The 22,300-nt window shown below is 64.5% G+C and overlaps 1 protein-coding gene across 1 annotated transcript; it reads right to left on the bottom strand.

The window, feature by feature from the left end:
* Positions 1-506: 506 nt before the first annotated feature.
* On the bottom strand, positions 507-21,589 carry LOC141478045 (integrin alpha-L-like; the record flags this gene model as incomplete). Its single annotated transcript, XM_074167181.1, has 14 exons — positions 507-637; positions 3,236-3,439; positions 6,671-6,802; positions 6,919-7,067; positions 9,757-9,886; positions 9,986-10,053; positions 10,139-10,289; positions 11,062-11,206; positions 13,208-13,353; positions 14,993-15,123; positions 17,509-17,623; positions 18,507-18,565; positions 19,343-19,431; positions 21,481-21,589. Coding segments are annotated over 14 exons (1,759 nt in total), but the record flags the coding sequence as incomplete, so codon positions are not given.
* Between the last annotated feature and the right edge of the window lie 711 nt (positions 21,590-22,300).

Here is a 22,300-nt window from a genome sequence, read left to right as displayed (position 1 = left end):
TCCCCTCCCCCTCCCCCTCTCCCTCTCTCCCCTCCCCCCATCCCCAATATCCCCTCCCCCTCCCCCCATGTCCCCTCCCCCCTCCCCCCCGTCCCCTCCCCCCATCTCCCCTCCCCTCCCCCCTCCCTCTCTCCCCTCCCCCCCCGTCCCCATGTCCCCTCCCCCACCCCCTCCTCCCCCTCCCCCCTCTCCCATCCCCTCCCCCTCCCCCTCCCCCTCTCTCCCCTCCCCCCATCCCCAATATCCCCTCCCCCTCCCCCCATGTCCCTCCCCCCTCCCCCCCCGTCCCCTCCCCCCATCTCCCCTCCCCTCCCCCCTCCCTCTCTCCCCTCCCCCCCGTCCCCATGTCCCCTCCCCCACCCCCTCCTCCCCCTCCCCCCTCTCCCCATCCCCTCCCCCTCCCCTCCCCCCTCTCTCCCCTCCCCCCATCCCCAATATCCCCTCCCCCACCCCCACGTCCCCTCCCCCCCCTCCCCTCCCCCCTCCCCCCACCGCCCCTCCCCCACCTCAGCACCACCACGTGTCCCTCGGTCCCCACGGCCACGTCCCCCGGCCCCTCCCCCGTCAGGTCCAGCCCCGCGTCCAGCGCCGTCCCGAAGAACCGCAGCCCCGGGGCCACCGAGGCCCCCCGACACCCGCTGAGGGACCCGGGACATCGGCACCTCCATGGCCCCACGGGGTCCCCTGATGTCCCCTCGGTGTCCCCATGGTGTCCCCTCAATGTCCCCATGATGTCCCCTTGGTGTCCCCTCCATGTCCCCATGATGTCCCCACGGTGTCCCCTCCATGTCCCCTCCATGTCCCCATGGTGTCCCCTCGGTGTCCCCTCAATGTCCCCATGATTTCCCTTTGGTGTCCCCTTGGTGTCCCCTCAATGTCCCCATGATGTCACCTCAATGTCCCCATGGTGTCCCCTCAATGTCCCCATGATGTCTCCTTGATGTCCCCTGGGTGTCCCTTCGATGTCCCCATGGTGTCCCCATGATGTCCCCTCCATGTCCCCATGATGTCCCCTTGGTGTCCCCTCAATGTCCCCACGGTGTCACCTCAGTGTCCCCTCAGTGTCCCCATGATGTCCCCATGATGTCCCCTTGGTGTCCCCATGGTGTCCCCTCGATGTCCCCTTGATGTCCCCTTGCTGTTCCCTTGGTGTCCACTCAATGTCCCCTCAATGTCACCTTGGTGTCCCCATGCTGTCCCCTCAATGTCCCCATGATGTCACCTCAATGTCCCCTCAATGTCCCCATGATGTCCCCATGGTGTCCCCTTGATGTCCCCATGGTGTCCACTCAATGTCCCCTCAATGTCCCCATGATGTCCCCTCCATGTCCCCACGATGTCCCCTCAATGTCCCCTCAATGTCCCCTCAATGTCCCCTTGGTGTCCCCTCAATGTCCCCATGATGTCCCCTCAATGTCCCCTTGGTGTCCCCATGATGTCCCCATGGTGTCCCCTTGGTTTCCCCTTGGTGTCCCCTTGGTGTCCCCTCAATGTCACCTTGATGTCCCCTTGGTGTCCCCTTGGTGTCACCTCAGTGTCCCCTTGATGTCCCCTCAATGTCCCCTTGGTGTCCCCTTGATGTCCCCTTGGTGTCCCCTCGATGTCCCCATGGTGTCCCCATGATGTCCCCTTGATGTCCCCTTGGTGTCCCCATGGTGTCCCCTCGATGTCCCCATGATGTCCCCATGGTGTCCCCATGATGTCACCTCAGTGTCCCCATGATGTCCCCTTGATGTCCCCTCAATGTCCCCATGGTGTCACCTCAGTGTCCCTCAATGTCCCCATGATGTCCCCTCAATGTCCCCTCAATGTCCCCTTGGTGTCCCCATGGTGTCCCCTTGGTTTCCCCTTGGTGTCCCCTTGGTGTCACCTCAATGTCCCCTCAATGTCCCCATGATGTCCCCATGGTGTCCCCTTGATGTCCCCATGGTGTCCACTCAATGTCCCCTCAATGTCCCCTCGATGTCCCCATGGTGTCCCCTCGATGTCCCCTTGGTGTCCCCCTCGATGTCCCCATGATTTCCCTTTGGTGTCCCCTTGGTGTCCCCATGGTGTCCCCTCAATGTCCCCATGGTGTCCCCATGATGTCCCCATGGTGTCCCCTTGGTGTCCCCTCGATGTCCCCATGATTTCCCTTTGGTGTCCCCTTGGTGCCCCCTTGATGTCCCCATGATGTCCCCATGATGTCCCCTCGGTGTCCACTCAATGTCCCCATGATGTCCCCTTGGTGTCCCCTTAATGTCCCCTTGGTGTCCCCTCAATGTCCCCATGGTGTCACCTCAGTGTCCCCTCGATGTCCCCATGGTGTCCCCTCGGTGTCCCCTCAATGTCACCTTGATGTCCCCATGGTGTCCCTTCAATGTCCCCTCAATGTCCCCATGATGTCCCCTTGGTGTCCCCTTGGTGTCCCCTCAGTGTCCCCTCAATGTCCCCATGATGTCCCCATGGTGTCCCCTTGGTGTCCCCTCAATGTCACCTTGATGTCCCCTTGGTGCCCCCTCAATGTCCCCTCAATGTCCCCATGATGTCACCTCAGTGTCCCCTCAATGTCCCCTCCATGTCCCCATGATGTCCCCATGGTGTCCCCTGGGTGTCCCCTCGATGTCCCCTCGTTGCCCCCTCAATGTCCCCTTGATGTCCCCATGGTGTCCCCTCAATGTCCCCATGATGTCACCTCAATGTCCCCTCCATGTCCCCATGATGTCCCCTTGGTGTCCACTCAATGTCCCCTCGATGTCCCCTTGGTGTCCCCATGATGTCCCCTGGGTGTCCCCTCAATGTCCCCTTGGTGTCCCCTCGATGTCCCCTTGGTGTCCCCTCGATGTCCCCTCAATGTCCCCATGGTGTCCCCATGGTGTCACCTCAATGTCCCCATGATGTCCCCTCGTTGTCCCCTCAATGTCCCCATGATGCCACCTCAGTGTCCCCTTGATGTCCCCATGATGTCCCCTCAATGTCCCCATGGTGTCCCCATGATGTCCCCGTGGTGTCCCCTCGATGACCCCTCGATGACCCCTCGATGTCCCCTCGATGTCCCCTTGATGTCCCCTTGGTGTCCCCTCAATGTCCCCATGATTTCCCTTTGGTGTCCCCTCAATGTCCCCTTGGTGTCCCCTCGGTGTCCCCTCAATGTCCCCTCAATGTCCCCATGATGTCCCCTGGGTGTCCCCTCAATGTCCCCATGGTGTCCCCTCAATGTCCCCTCAATGTCCCCGCGGTGTCCCCAAGGTCCCACCTGGCTGTAGTGGGGCTGCACCCCCCCCGCTGTCCCCGAGAAGACGTAGATGGCCCCACGTTCCTCGTCCTCCAGTGGCGCCCCCACGGCCACCTCGGGGAGCCCGTCCCCGTCCAGGTCCCCCGTTGTCACCAGCGCCGCCCCGAATCGTCCCAGGGGGTGACCTGGGGACCCCCCCAATTCCCCGCTGCCCTCCAGCCTCCCCTGTGTCCCCCCACCCCCCCCCCGGACACCCCCGGCTGTCACCTCCTGCCGTGGGGCACCCCCGGGTGGTGCCACCTCGCTCAGCCCCTCTCCCGGGGGGAGGTGACACCCCCCGGTGTCCCCAAGGGCTTTGGTGTCCCCAATGTCCCCATGTCCCCCAAGGTTCCCCGTGTCCCCCAAAGGTCCTGATGTCCCCAAGGGTCCCCATGTCCCCAAGGGCTTTGATGTCCCCAAAGGCTTTGGTGTCCCCAAGGGTCCCCATCTCCCCAAGGGTCCTGGTGTCCCCCGGGGTGGTGATGTCCCCAAGGTTCCCCGTGTCCCCAAAGGTCCTGGTGTCCCCAAGGGTCCCCATGTCCCCAAGGGTCCCCATGTCTCCAAGGGCTTTGGTGTCCCCAAGGGTCCCCATCTCCCCATGGTTCCCCGTGTCCCCCAAGGTTCCTGGTGTCCCCAAAGGTCCTGGTGTCCCCAAGGGTCCCCGTGTCCCCAGAGATGGTGATGTCCCCAAGGGTCCTGGTGTCCCCAAGGGTCCCCATCTCCCCAAGGTTCCTGATGTCCCCAAGGGCTTTGGTGTCCCCAAGGGTCCTGGTGTCCCCAAGGGTCCCGGTGTCCCCAAGGGTCCCCATGTCCCCAAAGGCTTTGATGTCCCCAAAGGCTTTGATGTCCCCAAGGGTCCTGGTGTCCCCAAGGGCTTTGGTGTCCCCAAGGGTCCCCATCTCCCCAAGGATCCCCATGTCCCCAAAGGCTTTGATGTCCCCAAAAGTCCTGGTGTCCCCAAGGGTCCTGGTGTCCCCAAGGGTCCCCGTGTCCCCAAAGGCTTTGATGTCCCCAAAGGCTTTGATGTCCCCAAGGGTCCTGGTGTCCCCAAGGGCTTTGGTGTCCCCAAGGGTCCCCATCTCCCCAAGGTTCCTGGTGTCCCCAAAGGTCCTGGTGTCCCCAAGGGTCCCCGTGTCCCCAGACATGGTGATGTCCACAAGGGTCCTGGTGTCCCCAAGGGTCCCCATCTCCCCAAGGCTCCCCATGTCCCCCAAGGGTCCTGGTGCCCCCAAAGGTCCTGGTGTCCCCAAGGGTCCCCATGTCCCCAAGGGTCCTGGTGTCCCCAAGGGTCCCCATGTCCCCAAGAGTCCCCATGTCCCCAAGGGTCCCCATCTCCCCAAGGGTCCCCATGTCCCCAAGAGTCCCCATGTCTCCAAGGGCTTTGATGTCCCCAAGGGTCCCCATGTCCCCAAGGGTCCCCATGTCCCCAAGGCTCCCCATGTCCCCCAAGGGTCCTGGTGTCCCCAAAGGTCCTGGTGTCCCCAAGGGTCCTGGTGTCCCCAAGGGTCCCTGTGTCCCTAAGGGTCCTGATGTCCCCAAGGTTCCCCATGTCCCCAAAGGTCCTGGTGTCCCCAAGGGCTTTGGTGTCCCCAAGGGTCCTGGTGTCCCCAAGGGTCCCCATCTCCCCAAGGGTCCCCATGTCCCCAAGGATCCTGATGTCCCCAAAGGTCCTGGTGTCCCCAAGGGTCCCCATCTCCCCAAAGGTCCTGATGTCCCCAAAGGTCCTGGTGTCCCCAAGGGTCCCCATCTCCCCAAGGTTCCCCGTGTCCCCCAAGGGTCCTGGTGTCCCCAAGGGTCCCCATGTCTCCAAGGGCTTTGATGTCCCCAAGGATCCTGATGTCCCCAAGGGTCCCCATCTCCCCAAGGGTCCCCATGTCTCCAAGGGCTTTGATGTTCCCAAGGGTCCCCATGTCCCCAGAGATGGTGATGTCCCCAAGGGTCCTGGTGTCCCCCAAGGGTCCCCATCTCCCCATGGTTCCCCGTGTCCCCAAGGTTCCTGGTGTCCCCAAAGGTCCTGGTGTCCCCAAGGGCTTTGGTGTCCCCAAGGGTCCCCGTGTCCCCAGAGATGGTGATGTCCCCAAAGGTCCCGGTGTCCCCAAGGGTCCCCATCTCCCCAAGGTTCCCCATGTCCCCAAGGATCCTGGTGTCCCCAAGGGTCCTGGTGTCCCCAAAGGTCCTGGTGTCCCCAAGGGTCCCCATCTCCCCAAGGTTCCTGGTGTCCCCAAAGGTCCTGGTGTCCCCAAAGGTCCCCGTGTCCCCAAGAGTCCCCATGTCCCCAAGGGTCCCCATGTCTCCAAGGGCTTTGATGTCCCCAAAGATCCTGATGTCCCCAAGGGTCCTGGTGTCCCCAAGGGTCCCCATCTCCCCAAGGTTCCCCGTGTCCCCAAAGGTCCTGGTGTCCCCAAGGGTCCCCATGTCTCCAAGGGCTTTGGTGTCCCCAAGGGTCCCCATCTCCCCAAGGGTCCTGGTGTCCCCAAAGGTCCTGGTGTCCTCAAGGGCTTTGGTGTCCCCAAGGATCCTGATGTCCCCAAGGGTCCCCATGTCTCCAAGGGCTTTGATGTCCCCAAGGGTCCCCGTGTCCCCAGAGATGGTGATGTCCCCAAGGATCCTGGTGTCCCCAAGGGTCCCTGTGTCCCTAAGGGTCCTGATGTCCCCAAGGGTCCTGGTCTCCCCAAGGGCTTTGGTGTCCCCAAGGGTCCCTGTGTCCCCAAAGGTCCTGGTGTCCCCAAGGGTCCCCATCTCCCCAAGGCTCCCCGTGTCCCCAAGGCTCCCCATGTCCCCAAGGGCTTTGATGTCCCCAAAGATCCCCATGTCCCCAAGGGTCCCCATGTCTCCAAGGGCTTTGATGTCCCCAAAGGCTTTGGTGTCCCCAAGGGTCCCCGTGTCCCCAAGGATCCTGGTGTCCCCAAGGGTCCCCATCTCCCCAAGGGTCCTAGTGTCCCCCGGGGTGGTGATGTCCCCAAGGTTCCCCGTGTCCCCAAAGGTCCTGGTGTCCCCAAGGGTCCCCATCTCCCCAAGGCTCCCTGTGTCCCCAAGGCTCCCCATGTCCCCAAGGGCTTTGATGTCCCCAGAGGCTTTGGTGTCCCCAAGGGTCCCTGTGTCCCCAAAGGTCCTGGTGTCCCCAAGGGCTTTGATGTCCCCAAAGGCTTTGGTGTCCCCAAGGGTCCCCGTGTCCCCAAGGGTCCTGGTGTCCCCAGAGATGGTGATGTCCCCAAGGGTCCCCATCTCCCCAAGGGTCCCCGTGTCCCCAAGAGTCCCCATGTCCCCAAGAGTCCCCATGTCTCCAGGGGTCCCCATGTCCCCAAGGATCCTGGTGTCCCCAAAGGTCCTGGTGTCCCCAAGGGTCCCCATCTCCCCAAGAGTCCCCATGTCCCCAAGGGTCCCCGTTGTCCCCAAGGTTCCCCGTTGTCCCCTTACCTCTTGCCATCGGTAGACGAGCACCCTCCCCCCGCGTCGCCCGTCGTAGAAGGTGGGTGCCCCCACCAGCAGGGCCACCGTCACCCCCTCCTGGTCCAGGGCCCCCAGGGTGGCCCCAAAGTAGGACCCCACCTGCGGGTGGGTAGGTGACACCCGTGTCACCACCACGGAGGGGACACCCAAAGGTTCCCCAACCCCTCACCCCCCCCCCCCCCCCCCCTCCCAAAACCCCTCCCCCATCCCCGTACCTGCTCCCCGGGGAGGGTCTGAAGGACCTGCCACCTCCCGGTGGCTTCTGGGACCTCGAAGAGGACAACGGCCCCCACGTGACGGTGACGGGGGGCACCAGTGGCCACCAGCGCCCGCCCGGGGACACGCAGCCCGGCCACCGCGTAGCCTGGGGGGGGGGGGGGGGAGGGGACACGGGTCACCACGGGGGGGGAGGGGAGGGCACCCCACGGCCCTCAAGATTGGGGGGGGGTCACCGGGGTCGAGGTGGGCCCCCGGGTGACGTCACCGGGGTCACCTTCTCCCATCGTGGTCCCGTCAACCCCCCCCCAACTGGGCTCCCACCACATTTAGCCCCTCCCCCCACATTTCCCACCCCTCCCCCACCCCTCCCCCCCCCACCGTTAACCCCTCCCCCCACGATCCCACCACCCCCAACTGGGGTCCCACCACCACCACCTTCTCCCGTCACCCCCCAACTGGGCTCCCACCACATTTAGCCCCTCCCCCCACATTCCCCACCCCTCCCCCACCCCCTTCCTCACCCCTCCCCCACTCCTTCACCCCCCTCCTCCCCCATTAACCCCCTCCCCACCACGATCCCACCACCCCCAACTGGAGTCCCACCACCACCACCTTCTCCCGTCACCCCCCAACTGGGCTCCCACCACCTTCACCCCTCCCCCCACATTCCCCACCCCTCCCCCACCCCTCCCCCCCCACCATTAACCCCTCCCCCCACGATCCCACCACCCCCAACTGGGGTCCCACCACAACCACCTTCTCCCATCGTGGTCCCCTCACCCCCCAACTGGGCTCCCACCACATTTAGCCCCTCCCCCCACATTCCCCACCCCTCCCCCACCCCCTCCCTCACCCCTCCCCCATTCCTTCACCCCCCTCCTCCCCCTCATTAACCCCTCCCATCCACGATCCCACCACCCCCAACTGGAGTCCCACCACCACCACCTTCTCCCGTCACCCCCCAACTGGGCTCCCACCACATTTAGCCCCTCCCCCCACATTCCCCACCCCTCCCCCCAAGCTGGGACCCCTCCCCCCAAGACTGGGACCCCCAAAAACTGCCCCTCCCCCTCATTAACCCCTCCCACCCACGATCCCACCACCCCCAACTGGGGTCCCACCACCACCACCTTCTCCCATCGTGGTCCCGTCACCCCCCAACTGGGCTCCCACCACCTTCACCCCTCCCCCCACCACTCCCACCCCTCCCCCACCCCTCCCCCACCCCTTCCCCCCACCATTAACCCCTCCCCCCACGATCCCACCACCCCCAACTGGGATCCCACCACCACCACCTTCTCCTGTCACCCCCCAACTGGGCTCCCACCACATTTAGCCCCTCCCCCCACATTCCCCACCCCTCCCCCACCCCCTCCCTCACCCCTCCCCCACTCCTTCACCCCCCTCCTCCCCCATTAACCCCCTCCCCCCCACGATCCCACCACCCCCAACTGGGGTCCCACCACCACCACCTTCTCCCATCGTGGTCCCGTCACCCCCCAACTGGGCTCCCACCACCTTCACCCCTCCCCCCACCCCTCCCACCCCTCCCCCACCCCTCCCCCACCCCTCCCCCCCCACCATTAACCCCTCCCCCCACGATCCCACCACCCCCAACTGGGGTCCCACCACCACCACCTTCTCCCATCGTGGTCCCCTCACCCCCCAACTGGGCTCCCACCACATTTAGCCCCTCCCCCCACATTCCCCACCCCTCCCCCCAAGCTGTGACCCCTCCCCCCAAGACTGGGACCCCCAAAAACTGCCCCTCCCCCTCATTAACCCCTCCCATCCATGATCCCACCACCCCCAACTGGGGTCCCACCACCACCACCTTCTCCCATCGTGGTCCCATCACCCCCCAACTGGGCTCCCACCACATTTAGCCCCTCCCCCAACATTCCCCACCCCTCCCCCACCCCCTCCCCCACCCCTCCCCCACTCCTTCACCCCCCTCCTCCCCCATTAACCCCTCCCCCCCACAGTCCCATCACCCCCAACTGGGGTCCCACCACCACCACCTTCTCCCGTCACCCCCCCAACTGGGCTCCCACCACATTTAGCCCCTCCCCCCACATTCCCCACCCCTCCCCCCAAGCTGTGACCCCTCCCCCCAAGACTGGGACCCCCAAAAACTGCCCCTCCCCCTCATTAACCCCTCCCATCCATGATCCCATCACCCCCAACTGGAGTCCCACCACCACCACCTTCTCCCGTCACCCCCCAACTGGGCTCCCACCACATTTAGCCCCTCCCCCCACCACTCCCACCCCTCCCCCACCCCTCCCCCACCCCTCCCCCCCCACCATTAACCCCTCCCCCCACGATCCCACCACCCCCCAACTGGGGTCCCACCACCACCACCTTCTCCCGTCACCCCCCCCAACTGGGCTCCCACCACATTTAGCCCCTCCCCCCACATTCCCCACCCCTCCCCCCAAGCTGGGACCCCTCCCCCCAAGACTGGGACCCCCAAAAACTGCCCCTCCCCCTCATTAACCCCTCCCATCCACGATCCCACCACCCCCAACTGGAGTCCCACCACCACCACCTTCTCCCATCGTGGTCCCCTCACCCCCCAACTGGGCTCCCACCACCTTCACCCCTCCCCCCACCACTCCCACCCCTCCCCCACCCCTCCCCCACCCCTCCCCCCCCACCATTAACCCCTCCCCCCCACGATCCCACCACCCCCAACTGGAGTCCCACCACCACCACCTTCTCCCGTCACCCCCCAACTGGGCTCCCACCACCTTCACCCCTCCCCCCACATTCCCTACCCCTCCCCCACCCCTCCCCCACCCCAAAAAAAATCCCCCCCTCCCCCCCCTCACCCAGATACGCGTCCGTCACGTTCTCCTCCAACGAGGGACTGGCCACGAAGGTCTCCTTCCCAGTCTCTTCCATCTCCACCAACCCCCCGGCCCAGTTATCGGCCCCCACCGCCCCCGTCAACCGGCGACCCTGATTTTGGGGGGGGGGGGGTGTCACGTGATGGGGGTTGGGGACACCCCACCCCCTCCCCCAAGCCCCCCAACCCCTCCCCCCCTTTTGATGTCCTACATGGGCCACCTCCAGGCTCATCCCGGTGGAGGAAAGTTCCAGGTGGAACCGGTTCAAGTCGCTGGTGCCTAAAAAAAATAAAAAAAAAGGGGTCAAAAAGGAGGGGGGGGAGGGGTGGGGGGTGGGGTGGGGGGGGGATGGTGATGACGTCACCTTCGATGTCATAAATCTTGGCCTGGATCTCCCGGAAAAGATCCCGGAGTTTTTCGAAGTTCTCCAGGACTTTGACGAATTCGGAACTGGGGCTGGAGGCGAATTGGCTCAGGTAGAGGCGGGTGTCGGGGGTCCCGAAGTTGTTGCCCACCTGGTGGGGGAGGGGCGGGGGGGGGAGGGGCAGAGAAAGGTGGGGGGGAGGGGCGTCTGTCTAAATATGGGGGGGTGGGGGAGGGGTGGGTCCATCCATCCCCCCCGTGGAGAGCATCAACGGAGGCGGTTGGGTCAACCCGAGGGGGGAGGGGAACTTGGGGACAGCCGGGGGTGGGGGAGGGGTAGGGGGAGGGGTATAGTGGGGGGAGGGGCATCTGTCTAAATATGGGGGGGTGGGGGAGGGGTGGGTCCATCCATCCCCCCATGGAGAGCATCAATGGAGGCGGTTGGGTCAACCCGAGGGGGGAGGGGAATTTGGGGACAGCCGGGGGTGGGGGAGGGGCGGAGAGGGGATGGGGGGGGAGGGGCAGAGAAAGGTGGGGGAGGGGCGTCTGTCTAAATATGGGGGGGTGGGGGAGGGGTGGGTCCATCCATCCCCCCGTGGAGAGCATCAACACGGAGGAGATCAGGTCAACCCGAGGGGGGAGGGGAATTTGGGGAAAGCCGGGGGTGGGGGAGGGGCGGGGGAGGGATGGGGGGAGGGGAGGGGGTGGGGGTGGGGGTGGGGGGAGGGGCATCTGTCTAAATATGGGGGGGTGGGGGAGGGGTGGGTCCATCCATCCCCCCCGTGGAGAGCATCAACACGGAGGCGGTTGGGTCAACCCAAGGGGGGAGGGGAATTTGGGGAAAGCCGGGGGTGGGGGAGGGGCGGAGGGGGGATGGGGGGGGAGGGGCAGGGAAAGGGGGGGAGGGGCGAGGCATGACCTCACCCCGATGATGTAACGGATGATGTCACGCTCATTGGCCTCCCGGACGCTGCCGTTGTCTTTGTCGGTGGCGTCGCCGTCGGTGATGAGGATGAGGACCCGCTTGGCCCCCGCCCGCGCCCCCGCCTCGGGGGTGAAGATGTTGTGGCTGTGGGGCGGGATGTGGGGCAGGGTGTGGGGCGGGATGTGGGGCAGAGAAGGGGAGGAGATGGGGACAAGGTGGGGTACAAGGAGGTGGTTCTGGTGATGTTGGGTGGGATGTGGGGCACAAAAAGGGGATGTGGGGCAGGGTGTGGGGCAGGACATGGGGTGGGATGTGGGGCAGGGTGTGGGGCAGGGTGTGGGGCAGGGTGTGGGGCAGAGAAGGGCAGGAGATGGGGACAAGGTGGGGTACAAGGCGGTGGTTCTGGTGATGTTGGGTGGGATGTGGGGCACAAAAAGGGGATGTGGGGCAGGATGTGGGGCAGGACGTGGGGCGGGATGTGGGGCAGGGTGTGGGGCGGGATGTGGGGCGGGATGTGGGGCAGAGAAGGGGAGGAGGTAGGGACAAGGTGGGGTACAAGGAGGTGGTTCTGGTGATGTTGGGTGGGATGTGGGGCACAAAAAGGGGATGTGGGGCAGGATGTGGGGCAGGGTGTGGGGTGGGATGTGGGGCAGGGTGTGGGGCGGGATGTGGGGCAGGGCGTGGGGCAGGGCGTGGGGCTGGATGTGGGGCGGGATGTGGGGCAGAGAAGGGGAGGAGACGGGGACAAGGTGGGGTACAAGGAGGTGGTTCTGGTGATGTTGGGTGGGACGTGGGGCACAAAAAGGGGATGTGGGGCGGGACATGGGGTGAGATGTGGGGCGGGATGTGGGGCAGGGTGTGGGGCTGGATGTGGGGCGGGATGTGGGGCAGAGAAGGGGAGGAGATGGGGACAAGGTGGGGTACAAGGAGGTGGTTCTGGTGATGTTGGGTGGGATGTGGGGCACAAAAAGGGGATGTGGGGCAGGATGTGGGGCAGGACGTGGGGCGGGATGTGGGGCGGGATGTGGGGCAGGATGTGGGGCAGGGTGTGGGGCGGGATGTGGGGCAGAGAAGGGGAGGAGATGGGGACAAGGTGGGGTACAAGGAGGTGGTTCTGGTGATGTTGGGTGGGATGTGGGGCACAAAAAGGGGATGTGGGGCGGGATATGGGGTGAGATGTGGGGCAGGGTGTGGGGCGGGATGTGGGGCAGGGTGTGGGGCAGGATGTGGGGCAGGGTGTGGGGCAGGATGTGGGGCGGGATGTGGGGCAGAGAAGGGGAGGAGACGGGGACAAGGTGGGGTACAAGGAGGTGGTTCTGGTGATGTTGGGTGGGACGTGGGGCACAAAAAGGGGATGTGGGGCAGGATGTGGGGCAGGGTGTGGGGCGGGATGTGGGGCGGGATGTGGGGCAGGGTGTGGGGTGAGATGTGGGGCGGGATGTGGGGCAGGGTGTGGGGCAGAGAAGGGCAGGAGGTAGGGACAAGGTGGGGTACAAGGAGGTGGTTCTGGTGATGTTGGGTGGGATGTGGGGCAGAAAAAGGGGATGTGGGGCAGGATGTGGGGCAGGACGTGGGGCAGGGTGTGGGGCAGGGTGTGGGGCAGGATGTGGGGCAGGGTGTGGGGCGGGATGTGGGGCGGGATGTGGGGCAGAGAAGGGGAGGAGGTAGGGACAAGGTGGGGTACAAGGAGGTGGTTCTGGTGATGTTGGGTGGGACGTGGGGCACAAAAAGGGGATGTGGGGCAGGGTGTGGGGCAGGATGTGGGGCAGGGTGTGGGGCGGGATGTGGGGCAGGGCGTGGGGCGGGATGTGGGGCAGAGAAGGGCAGGAGGTAGGGACAAGGTGGGGTACAAGGAGGTGGTTCTGGTGATGTTGGGTGGGATGTGGGGCACAAAAAGGGGATGTGGGGTGAGATGTGGGGCGGGATGTGGGGCGGGATGTGGGGCAGGGTGTGGGGCAGGATGTGGGGCTGGATGTGGGGCAGAGAAGTGCAGCAGACGGGGACCAGGTGGGGGCAGAGGGAGGTGATGACGGTGAGGTTGGGTGGGATGTGGGGCGCTTGCTGGGCAGAGAAGGGGGATGTGGGGCGGGATGTGGGGCAGGGTGTGGGTCCGCTATGGGGCAGGGTGTGGGGCAGGGAGCTCACGTGACGTAGGCGATGGCTTTGAAGGTGTCCGTCAGACTCCCGAGTTGCTCGAGGTCCCGGAAAAGCTCCCGGGGCCGGGGCCGGGCGGCGAAATCCTTCAACGTGAACTGGGTGCGGATCTTGTCCGAGAACTGCACGGCCCCGAACTGCCCCATAGATGGGGGTCGCTATGGGGCTGGACCCATAGATCGCCCCATAGATTGCCCCACAGGCCCCATAGAGCCGCCCATAGACCCATAGAGCCCATAGAGCCCACGGAACCCCGAGATTCTATGGGGCAGGAGCCTGAATGAGAACTGCAGGGCCCCGAACTGCCCCATAGATGGGGGTCGCTATGGGGCAGGACCCATAGATCGCCCCATAGATCGCCCCACAGATCCCCCCATGGGCCCCATAGAGCCGCCCATAGACCCATAGAGCCCATAGAGCCCACGGAACCCTGAGATTCTATGGGGCAGGAGCCCGAATGAGAACTGCACGGCCCCGAACTGCCCCATAGATGAGGGTCGCTATGGGGCAGGACCCATAGATCGCCCCATAGATCGCCCCACAGATCCCCACATGGGCCCCATAGAGCCGCCCATAGACCCATAGAGCCCATAGAGCCCATGGAAACCCTGAGATTCTATGGGGCAGGAGCCCGAATGAGAACTGCAGGGCCCCGAACTGCCCCATAGATGGGGGTCGCTATGGGGCAGGACCCATAGATCGCCCCATAGATCCCCACATGGGCCCCATAGAGCCGCCCATAGACCCATAGAGCCCATAGAGCCCATGGAAACCCCAAGATTCTATGGGGCAGGAGCCCGAATGAGAACTGCAGGGCCCCGAACTGCCCCATAGATGAGGGTCGCTATGGGGCAGGACCCATAGATCGCCCCATAGATTGCCCCACAGATCCCCCCATGGGCCCCATAGAGCCGCCCATAGACCCATAGAGCCCATAGAGCCCATGGAAACCCCGAGATTCTATGGGGCAAGAGCCCGAATGAGAACTGCAGGGCCCCGAACTGCCCCATAGATGGGGGTCGCTATGGGGCAGGACCCATAGATCGCCCCATAGATCCCCCCATGGGCCCCATAGAGCCGCCCATAGACCCATAGAGCCCACGGAACCCCGAGATTCTATGGGGCAAGAGCCCAAATGAGAACTGCAGGGCCCCGAACTGCCCCATAGATGGGGGTCGCTATGGGGCAGGACCCATAGATCGCCCCATAGATCGCCCCACAGATCCCCCCATGGGCCCCATAGAGCCGCCCATAGACCCATAGAGCCCATAGAGCCCACGGAACCCCGAGATTCTATGGGGCAGGAGCCCAAATGAGAACTGCAGGGCCCCGAACTGCCCCATAGATGGGGGTCGCTATGGGGCAGGACCCATAGATCGCCCCATAGATCGCCCCACAGATCCCCCCATGGGCCCCATAGAGCCGCCCATAGACCCATAGAGCCCATAGAGCCCACGGAACCCTGAGATTCTATGGGGCAGGAGCCCGAATGAGAACTGCAGGGCCCCGAACTGCCCCATAGATGGGGGTCGCTATGGGGCAGGACCCATAGATCGCCCCATAGATCGCCCCACAGATCCCCCCATGGGCCCCATAGAGCCGCCCATAGACCCATAGATCCCCCAATGGGCCCCTTAGAGCCCATAGAGCCCATGGAAACCCGAGATTCTATGGGGCAGGAGCCCGAATGAGAACTGCAGGGCCCTGAACTGCCCCATAGATGGGGGTCGCTATGGGGCAGGACCCATAGATCGCCCCATAGATCCCAGGACCCACGTGGATGGAGGAGTTCTCCAGCTTCTCCATGGTGTCCACCATGAAATCCCGGACGGTCCTGAACTGCTGGGAGTTGATGCTGCTGGAGCCGTCGAAGAGGAAGACGAGATCGACCAATCCCTGGAGGCAGCCTGGGGGACGGGAGGGGCAAGGTGTGGGGCAGGATGTGGGGCAGGTTATGGGGCGGGATGTGGGGCAGGGGGGACAGAAGGTGACGTCGTTATGGGGCACGTCAACAACGTGGTCAACCGTCATGGTCTTGATGGGTCAACCATCAAGGAGGAAAGGTGGACGTGTGGGGCGGGGTGTGGGGCGGGGTGTGGGGCGGGGTGTGGGGCAGGTTGTGGGGCAGGATGTGGGGCAGGGGGGGCAGAAGGTGACGTCGTTATGGGGCACGTCAACAACGTGGTCAACCGTCGTGGTCTTGATGGGTCAACCGTCATCGTGGGGAGGTCGATGTGTGGGGCGGGGTGTGGGGCGGGGTGTGGGGCAGGGTGTGGGGCAGGGTGTGGGGCAGGGTGTGGGGCAGGGTGTGGGGCGGGATGTGGGGCAGGGGGGGCAGAAGGTGACGTCGTTATGAGGCACGTCAACAACGTGGTCAACCGTCATGGTCTTGATGGGTCAACCGTCATCGTGGGGAGGTCGAGGTGTGGGGCGGGGTGTGGGGCGGGGTGTGGGGCAGGGTGTGGGGCGGGGTGTGGGGCAGAGTGTGGGGCAGGTTGTGGGGCAGGATGTGGGGCAGGGGGGGCAGAAGGTGACATCGTTATGGGGCACGTCAACAACGTGGTCAACCGTCGTGGTCTTGATGGGTCAACCATCAAGGAGGAAAGGTGGACGTGTGGGGCAGGGTGTGGGGCGGGGTGTGGGGCAGGGTGTGGGGCGGGGTGTGGGGCGGGATGTGGGGCAGGTTATGGGGCAGGATGTGGGGCAGGGGGGGCAGAAGGTGACATCGTTATGGGGCACGTCAACAACGTGGTCAACCGTCGTGGTCTTGATGGGTCAACCATCAAGGAGGAAAGGTGGACGTGTGGGGCAGGGTGTGGGGCGGGGTGTGGGGCGGGATGTGGGGCGGGGTGTGGGGCGGGATGTGGGGCACGATGTGGGGCAGGGGGGGCAGAAGGTGACGTCGTTATGGGGCACGTCAACAACGTGGTCAACCGTCATGGTCTTGATGGGTCAACCATCATCATGGGGAGGTCGATGTGTGGGGCGGGGTGTGGGGCAGGGTGTGGGGCGGGGTGTGGGGCAGGATGTGGGGCAGGATGTGGGGCAGGGTGTGGGGCAGGGGGGGCAGAAGGTGACGTCGTTATGGGGCACGTCAACAACGTGGTCAACCGTCATGGTCTTGATGGGTCAACCGTCATCGTGGGGAGGTCGATGTGTGGGGCGGGGTGTGGGGCGGGGTGTGGGGCAGAGTGTGGGGCAGGATGTGGGGCAGGTTGTGGGGCAGGATGTGGGGCAGGGGGGACAGAAGGTGACGTCGTTATGGGGCACGTCAACAATGTGGTCAACCGTCGTGGTCTTGATGGGTCAACCATCAAGGAGGAAAGGTGGACGTGTGGGGCGGGGTGTGGGGCGGGGTGTGGGGCGGGGTGTGGGGCGGGGTGTGGGGCAGGATGTGGGGCAGGATGTGGGGCAGGGGGGACAGAAGGTGACGTCGTTATGGGGCACGTCAACAACGTGGTCAACCGTCATGGTCTTGATGGGTCAACCATCATCGTGGGGAGGTCGATGTGTGGGGCGGGGTGTGGGGCAGGGTGTGGGGCGGGGTGTGGGGCAGGATGTGGGGCAGGGTGTGGGGCAGGGTGTGGGGCAGGGGGGGCAGAAGGTGACGTCGTTATGGGGCACGTCAACAATGTGATCAACCGTCGTGGTCTTGATGGGTCAACCATCAAGGAGGAAAGGTGGACGTGTGGGGCAGGGTGTGGGGCGGGGTGTGGGGCGGGATGTGGGGCAGGATGTGGGGCAGGTTGTGGGGCAGGATGTGGGGCAGGGGGGGCAGAAGGTGACGTCGTTATGGGGCACGTCAACAACGTGGTCAACCGTCGTGGTCTTGATGGGTCAACCATCAAGGAGGAAAGGTGGACGTGTGGGGCAGGGTGTGGGGCGGGGTGTGGGGCAGGATGTGGGGCAGGTTGTGGGGCAGGATGTGGGGCACGATGTGGGGCAGGGGGGACAGAAGGTGACGTCGTTATGGGGCACGTCAACAACGTGGTCAACCGTCATGGTCTTGATGGGTCAACCATCAAGGAGGAAAGGTGGACGTGTGGGGCAGGGTGTGGGGCGGGGTGTGGGGCGGGGTGTGGGGCGGGGTGTGGGGCAGGTTGTGGGGCAGGATGTGGGGCAGGGGGGACAGAAGGTGACGTCGTTATGGGGCACGTCAACAATGTGGTCTTCACGGTCAATCGTCATGGTCTTGATGGGTCAACCATGAATGTGTGGGGCAGGATGTGGGGCAGGATGTGGGGCAGGATGTGGGGCAGAGGGGTTGGGGGGCAGGGAATGGGGCCCCTCACCTTGGTAGCCGGGGGCCAGGACGCCGTGGGGCCGCAGTTGTGGGTCCAGGAGGAGGCAGAGGCCGCTGGAGTAGACGTTGCGGTCGCACTCCCGGGTGAAGCCGGGGCCGCAGGCCTGGGGGGGGGGCAGGTGTGGGGCAGGATGTGGGGCGGGATGTGGGGCGGGATGTGGGGCAGAGAGAGGGAGGATGTGGGGCAGGAGATGGGGCTGAGGGAGGAGGTTCTGGTGATGTTGGGTGGGATTTGGGGCACTTGTGGGGCAGAGAAGGGGGATGTGGGGCACAAAATGGGGCAGGGTGTGGGGCAGGATGTGGGGCAGGGTGTGGGGCGGGATGTGGGGCAGAGAGAGGGAGGATGTGGGGCAGGAGATGGGGCTGAGGGAGGAGGTTCTGGTGACGTTGGGTGGGATGTGGGGCACTTGTGGGGCAGAAAAGGGGGATGTGGGGCAGGGTGTGGGGCAGGGATGTGGGGTGGGATGTGGGGTGGGATGTGGGGCAGGGTGTGGGGCAGGGTGTGGGGCGGGATGTGGGGCAGAGAGAGGGAGGATGTGGGGCAGGAGATGGGGCTGAGGGAGGCGGTTCTGGAGACGTTGGGTGGGATGTGGGGCACTTGTGGGGCAGAAAAGGGGGATGTGGGGCAGGGTGTGGGGCAGGGATGTGGGGTGGGATGTGGGGTGGGATGTGGGGCAGGGTGTGGGGCAGGGTGTGGGGCAGAGAGAGGGAGGATGTGGGGCAGGAGATGGGGCTGAGGGAGGAGGTTCTGGTGACGTTGGGTGGGATGTGGGGCACTTGTGGGGCAGAGAAGGGGGATGTGGGGCGGGATGTGGGGCGGGATGTGGGGCAGGGTGTGGGGCGGGATGTGGGGCAGAGAGAGGGAGGATGTGGGGCAGGAGATGGGGCTGAGGGAGGCGGTTCTGGAGACGTTGGGTGGGATGTGGGGTGCTATGGGGCAGGATGTGGGGCAGGGTGTGGGGCGGGATCTATGGGGCGGGGACTCACGATGGTGACGTCACCGTCCCGGGCCAGGGCCATCCCCATGTGGGTCCGGGAGCTGTTCCCTGGGGGAGAGGCGACATCCCAGTCCATCCCAGTCCCTCCCAGTCCATCTCAGTTCCCTCCCAGTTCATTCCAATCCCATCCCAGTTCCCTCCCAGTCCATCCCAGTCCCTCCCAGTTCCCTCCCAGTCCATCCCAGTCCATCCCAGTCCCTCCCAGTTCCCTCCCAGTCCATCCCAGTTCCCTCCCAGTCCATCCCAGTCCATCCCAGTCCATCCCAGTTCCCTCCCAGTCCATCCCAATCCCATCCCAGTTCCCTCCCAGTCCCTCCCAGTCCCTCCCAGTTCCCTCCCAGTCCATCCCAATCCCATCCCAGTTCCCTCCCAGTCCCTCCCAGTCCCTCCCAGTCCATCCCAGTCCATCCCAGTCCCTCCCAGTCCATCCCAATCCCATCCCAGTCCATCCCAGTCCCTCCCAGTCCCTCCCAGTTCCCTCCCAGTCCATCCCAGTCCATCCCAGTTCCTTCCCAGTCCCTCCCAGTCCATCCCAATCCCAGCCCAGTCCATTCCAATCCCATCCCAATCCCATCCCAGTTCCCTCCCAGTCCATCCCAGTCCATCCCAGTCCCTCCCAGTCCATCCCAATCCCAGCCCAGTCCATCCCAATCCCATCCTGGTCCCTCCCAGTTCCATCCCAATCCCATCCCAGTTCCCTCCCAGTCCATCCCAGTTCCCTCCCAGTCCATCCCAGTCCCTCCCAGTTCCCTCCCAGTCCATCCCAGTTCCCTCCCAGTCCATCCCAGTTCCCTCCCAGTCCATCCCAGTCCATCCCAGTCCCACCTTCCAGTTCCATTTCCTGGCACTCTCCCGTCTCCACTCGACACTGGAAGAGCTGCCCCTCCCCCGCCTCGGGGGCCCCCACCAGCACCCTGGGGGGAGGGGCGTCAGCGACCCATAAGTGTGGGGCCCAGGGGTCTGAGACCCACAAGTAGTGGGACTTAGGGGTCTGTGCCCCATAAGTGGAGAGACATAGGGGTCTGAGACCCATAAGTGGGGGGACATGGGGGTCTGAGACCCACAAGTGTGGGGCCCAGGGGTCTGAGACCCACAAGTGGGGAGACATGGGGGTCTGGGACCCATAAGTGGAGAGACATAGGGGTCTGAGACCCATAAGTGGGGGGGCATGGGGGTCTGGGACCCATAAGTGGAGAGACATAGGGGTCTGAGACCCATAAGTGGGGGCATCTGGGACCCATAAGTGTGGGGTCCAGGGGTCTATGCCCCATAAGTGGGGGGCCCAGGGGTCTGTGCCCCATAAGTGGGGAGACCTGGGGGTCTGTGCCCCATAAGTGCGGAGACATAGGGGTCTGAGACCCACAAGTGGGGGCATCTGGGACCCATAAGTGTGGGGTCCAGGGGTCTGAGACCCACAAGTAGTGGGACTTAGGGGTCTGTGCCCCATAAGTGCAGAGACATAGGGGTCTGAGACCCATAAGTGTGGGGCCCAGGGGTCTGGGACCCATAAGTGGGGGGACATGGGGGTCTGAGACCCATAAGTGTGGGGCCCAGGGGTCTGAGACCCACAAGTAGTGGGGCCCAGGGGTCTGTGCCCCATAAGTCTGAGACCCACAAGTGGGGGCATCTGGGACCCATAAGTTGGGGCCCTAGGGGTCTGTGCCCCATAAGTTGGGGGCCTAGGGGTCTGTGCCCCATAAGTGCAGAGACATAGGGGTCTGAGACCCACAAGTGTGGGGCCCAGGGGTCTGTGCCCCATAAGTGGGGGGCCTAGGGGTCTGTGCCCCATAAGTGCAGAGACATAGGGGTCTGAGACCCACAAGTGGGGGCATCTGGGACCCATAAGTGTGGGGTCCAGGGGTCTGAGACCCACAAGTAGTGGGACTTAGGGGTCTGTGCCCCATAAGTGCAGAGACATAGGGGTCATCTGGGACCCATAAGTGTGGGGCCCAGGGGTCTGTGCCCCATAAGTGGGGAGACCTGGGGTTCTGTGCCCCATAAGTGCGGAGACATAGGAGTCTGAGACCCACAAGTGTGGGGCCCAGGGGTCTGTGCCCCATAAGTGGGGGGCCCAGGGGTCTGAGACCCACAAGTAGTGGGACTTAGGGGTCTGTGCCCCATAAGTGGAGAGACATAGGGGTCTGAGACCCATAAGTGGGGGGACATGGGGGTCTGTGCCCCATAAGTGCAGAGACATAGGGGTCTGAGACCCATAAGTGGGGGGACATGGGGGTCTGTGCCCCATAAGTGCAGAGACATAGGGGTCTGAGACCCATAAGTGGGGGGACATAGGGGTCTGAGACCCATAAGTGTGGGGCCCAGGGGTCTGTGCCCCATAAGTCTGAGACCCACAAGTGGGGGCATCTGGGACCCATAAGTGTGGGGCCCTAGGGGTCTGTGCCCCATAAGTGTGGGGCCCAGGGGTCTGTGCCCCATAAGTGCGGAGACATAGGGGTCTGAGACCCACAAGTGTGGAGCCCAGGGGTCTGTGCCCCATAAGTGTGGGGCCCAGGGGTCTGAGACCCACAAGTAGTGGGACTTAGGGGTCTGTGCCCCATAAGTGCAGAGACATAGGGGTCTGGGACCCATAAGTATGGGGCCCAGGGGTCTGGGACCCATAAGTGGGGGGACATGGGGGTCTGGGACCCATAAGTGTGGGGCCCAGGGGTCTGAGACCCACAAGTAGTGGGACTTAGGGGTCTGTGCCCCATAAGTGGGGAGACCTGGGGGTCTGTGCCCCATAAGTGCGGAGACATAGGAGTCTGAGACCCACAAGTGTGCGGCCCAGGGGTCTGTGCCCCATAAGTGTGGGGCCCAGGGGTCTGAGACCCACAAGTAGTGGGACTTAGGGGTCTGTGCCCCATAAGTGTGGGGCTCTAGGGGTCTGTGCCCCATAAGTGGGGGGCCCTAGGGGTCTGGGACCCACAAGTGTGGGGCCCGTGGGTCCCTGCCCCACATCTTACCGGCCGCCCTGGAGCTGCAGCACCCGGTGCCCGAAGCTGTGGGTCCCGTTGTGGGTCAGGATTCGATATGGGGCAGGGTGGAGGTTGAAGGCTCCGCTGTGGGGCAGCGCTATGGGGCAGAGGGGAGACCCATAAGTGGGGGGCCTAGGGGTCTGAGACCCACAAGTGGGGGCGATCCGTGGGTCTGGGACCCATAAGTGGGAGCATCTGAGACCCACAAGTGGGGGGATCCGTGGGTCTGGGACCCATAAGTGTGGGGCCCAGGGGTCTGAGACCCACAAGTGGGGGGATCCGTGGGTCTGGGACCCACAAGTGGGGGGATCCGTGGGTCTGAGACCCACAAGTGGGGGACCTAGGGGCCTGAGACCCACAAGTGGGGGGATCCGTGGGTCTGGGACCCATAAGTGGGAGCATCTGAGACCCACAAGTGGGGGGATCCATGGGTCCGGGACCCACAAGTGGGGGGATCCGTGGGTCTGGGACCCATAAGTGTGGGGCCCAGGGGCCTGAGACCCACAAGTGGGGGCATCTGAGACCCACAGGTGAGGGGATCCATGGGTCCGGGACCCACAAGTGAGGGGATCCGTGGGTCTGGGACCCATAAGTGTGGGGCCCAGGGGTCTGAGACCCACAAGTGAGGGGATCTGTGGGTCTGGGACCCATAAGTGGGGGCATCTGAGACCCACAAGTGAGGGGATCTGTGGGTCTGGGACCCACAAGTGGGGGGATCTGTGGGTCTGGGACCCACAAGTGTGGGGCCTAGAGGCCTGAGACCCACAAGTGGGGGGGATCCGTGGGTCCAGGACCCACAAGTGTGGGA

Source organism: Numenius arquata, unplaced genomic scaffold, assembly GCF_964106895.1.
Source record: "Numenius arquata unplaced genomic scaffold, bNumArq3.hap1.1 HAP1_SCAFFOLD_1320, whole genome shotgun sequence".
Taxonomy (NCBI): Eukaryota; Metazoa; Chordata; class Aves; order Charadriiformes; family Scolopacidae; genus Numenius; species Numenius arquata.
The sequence above is the reverse complement of the archived record's forward strand: the minus strand, read 5'-3'. Positions and strand labels throughout refer to the sequence as shown.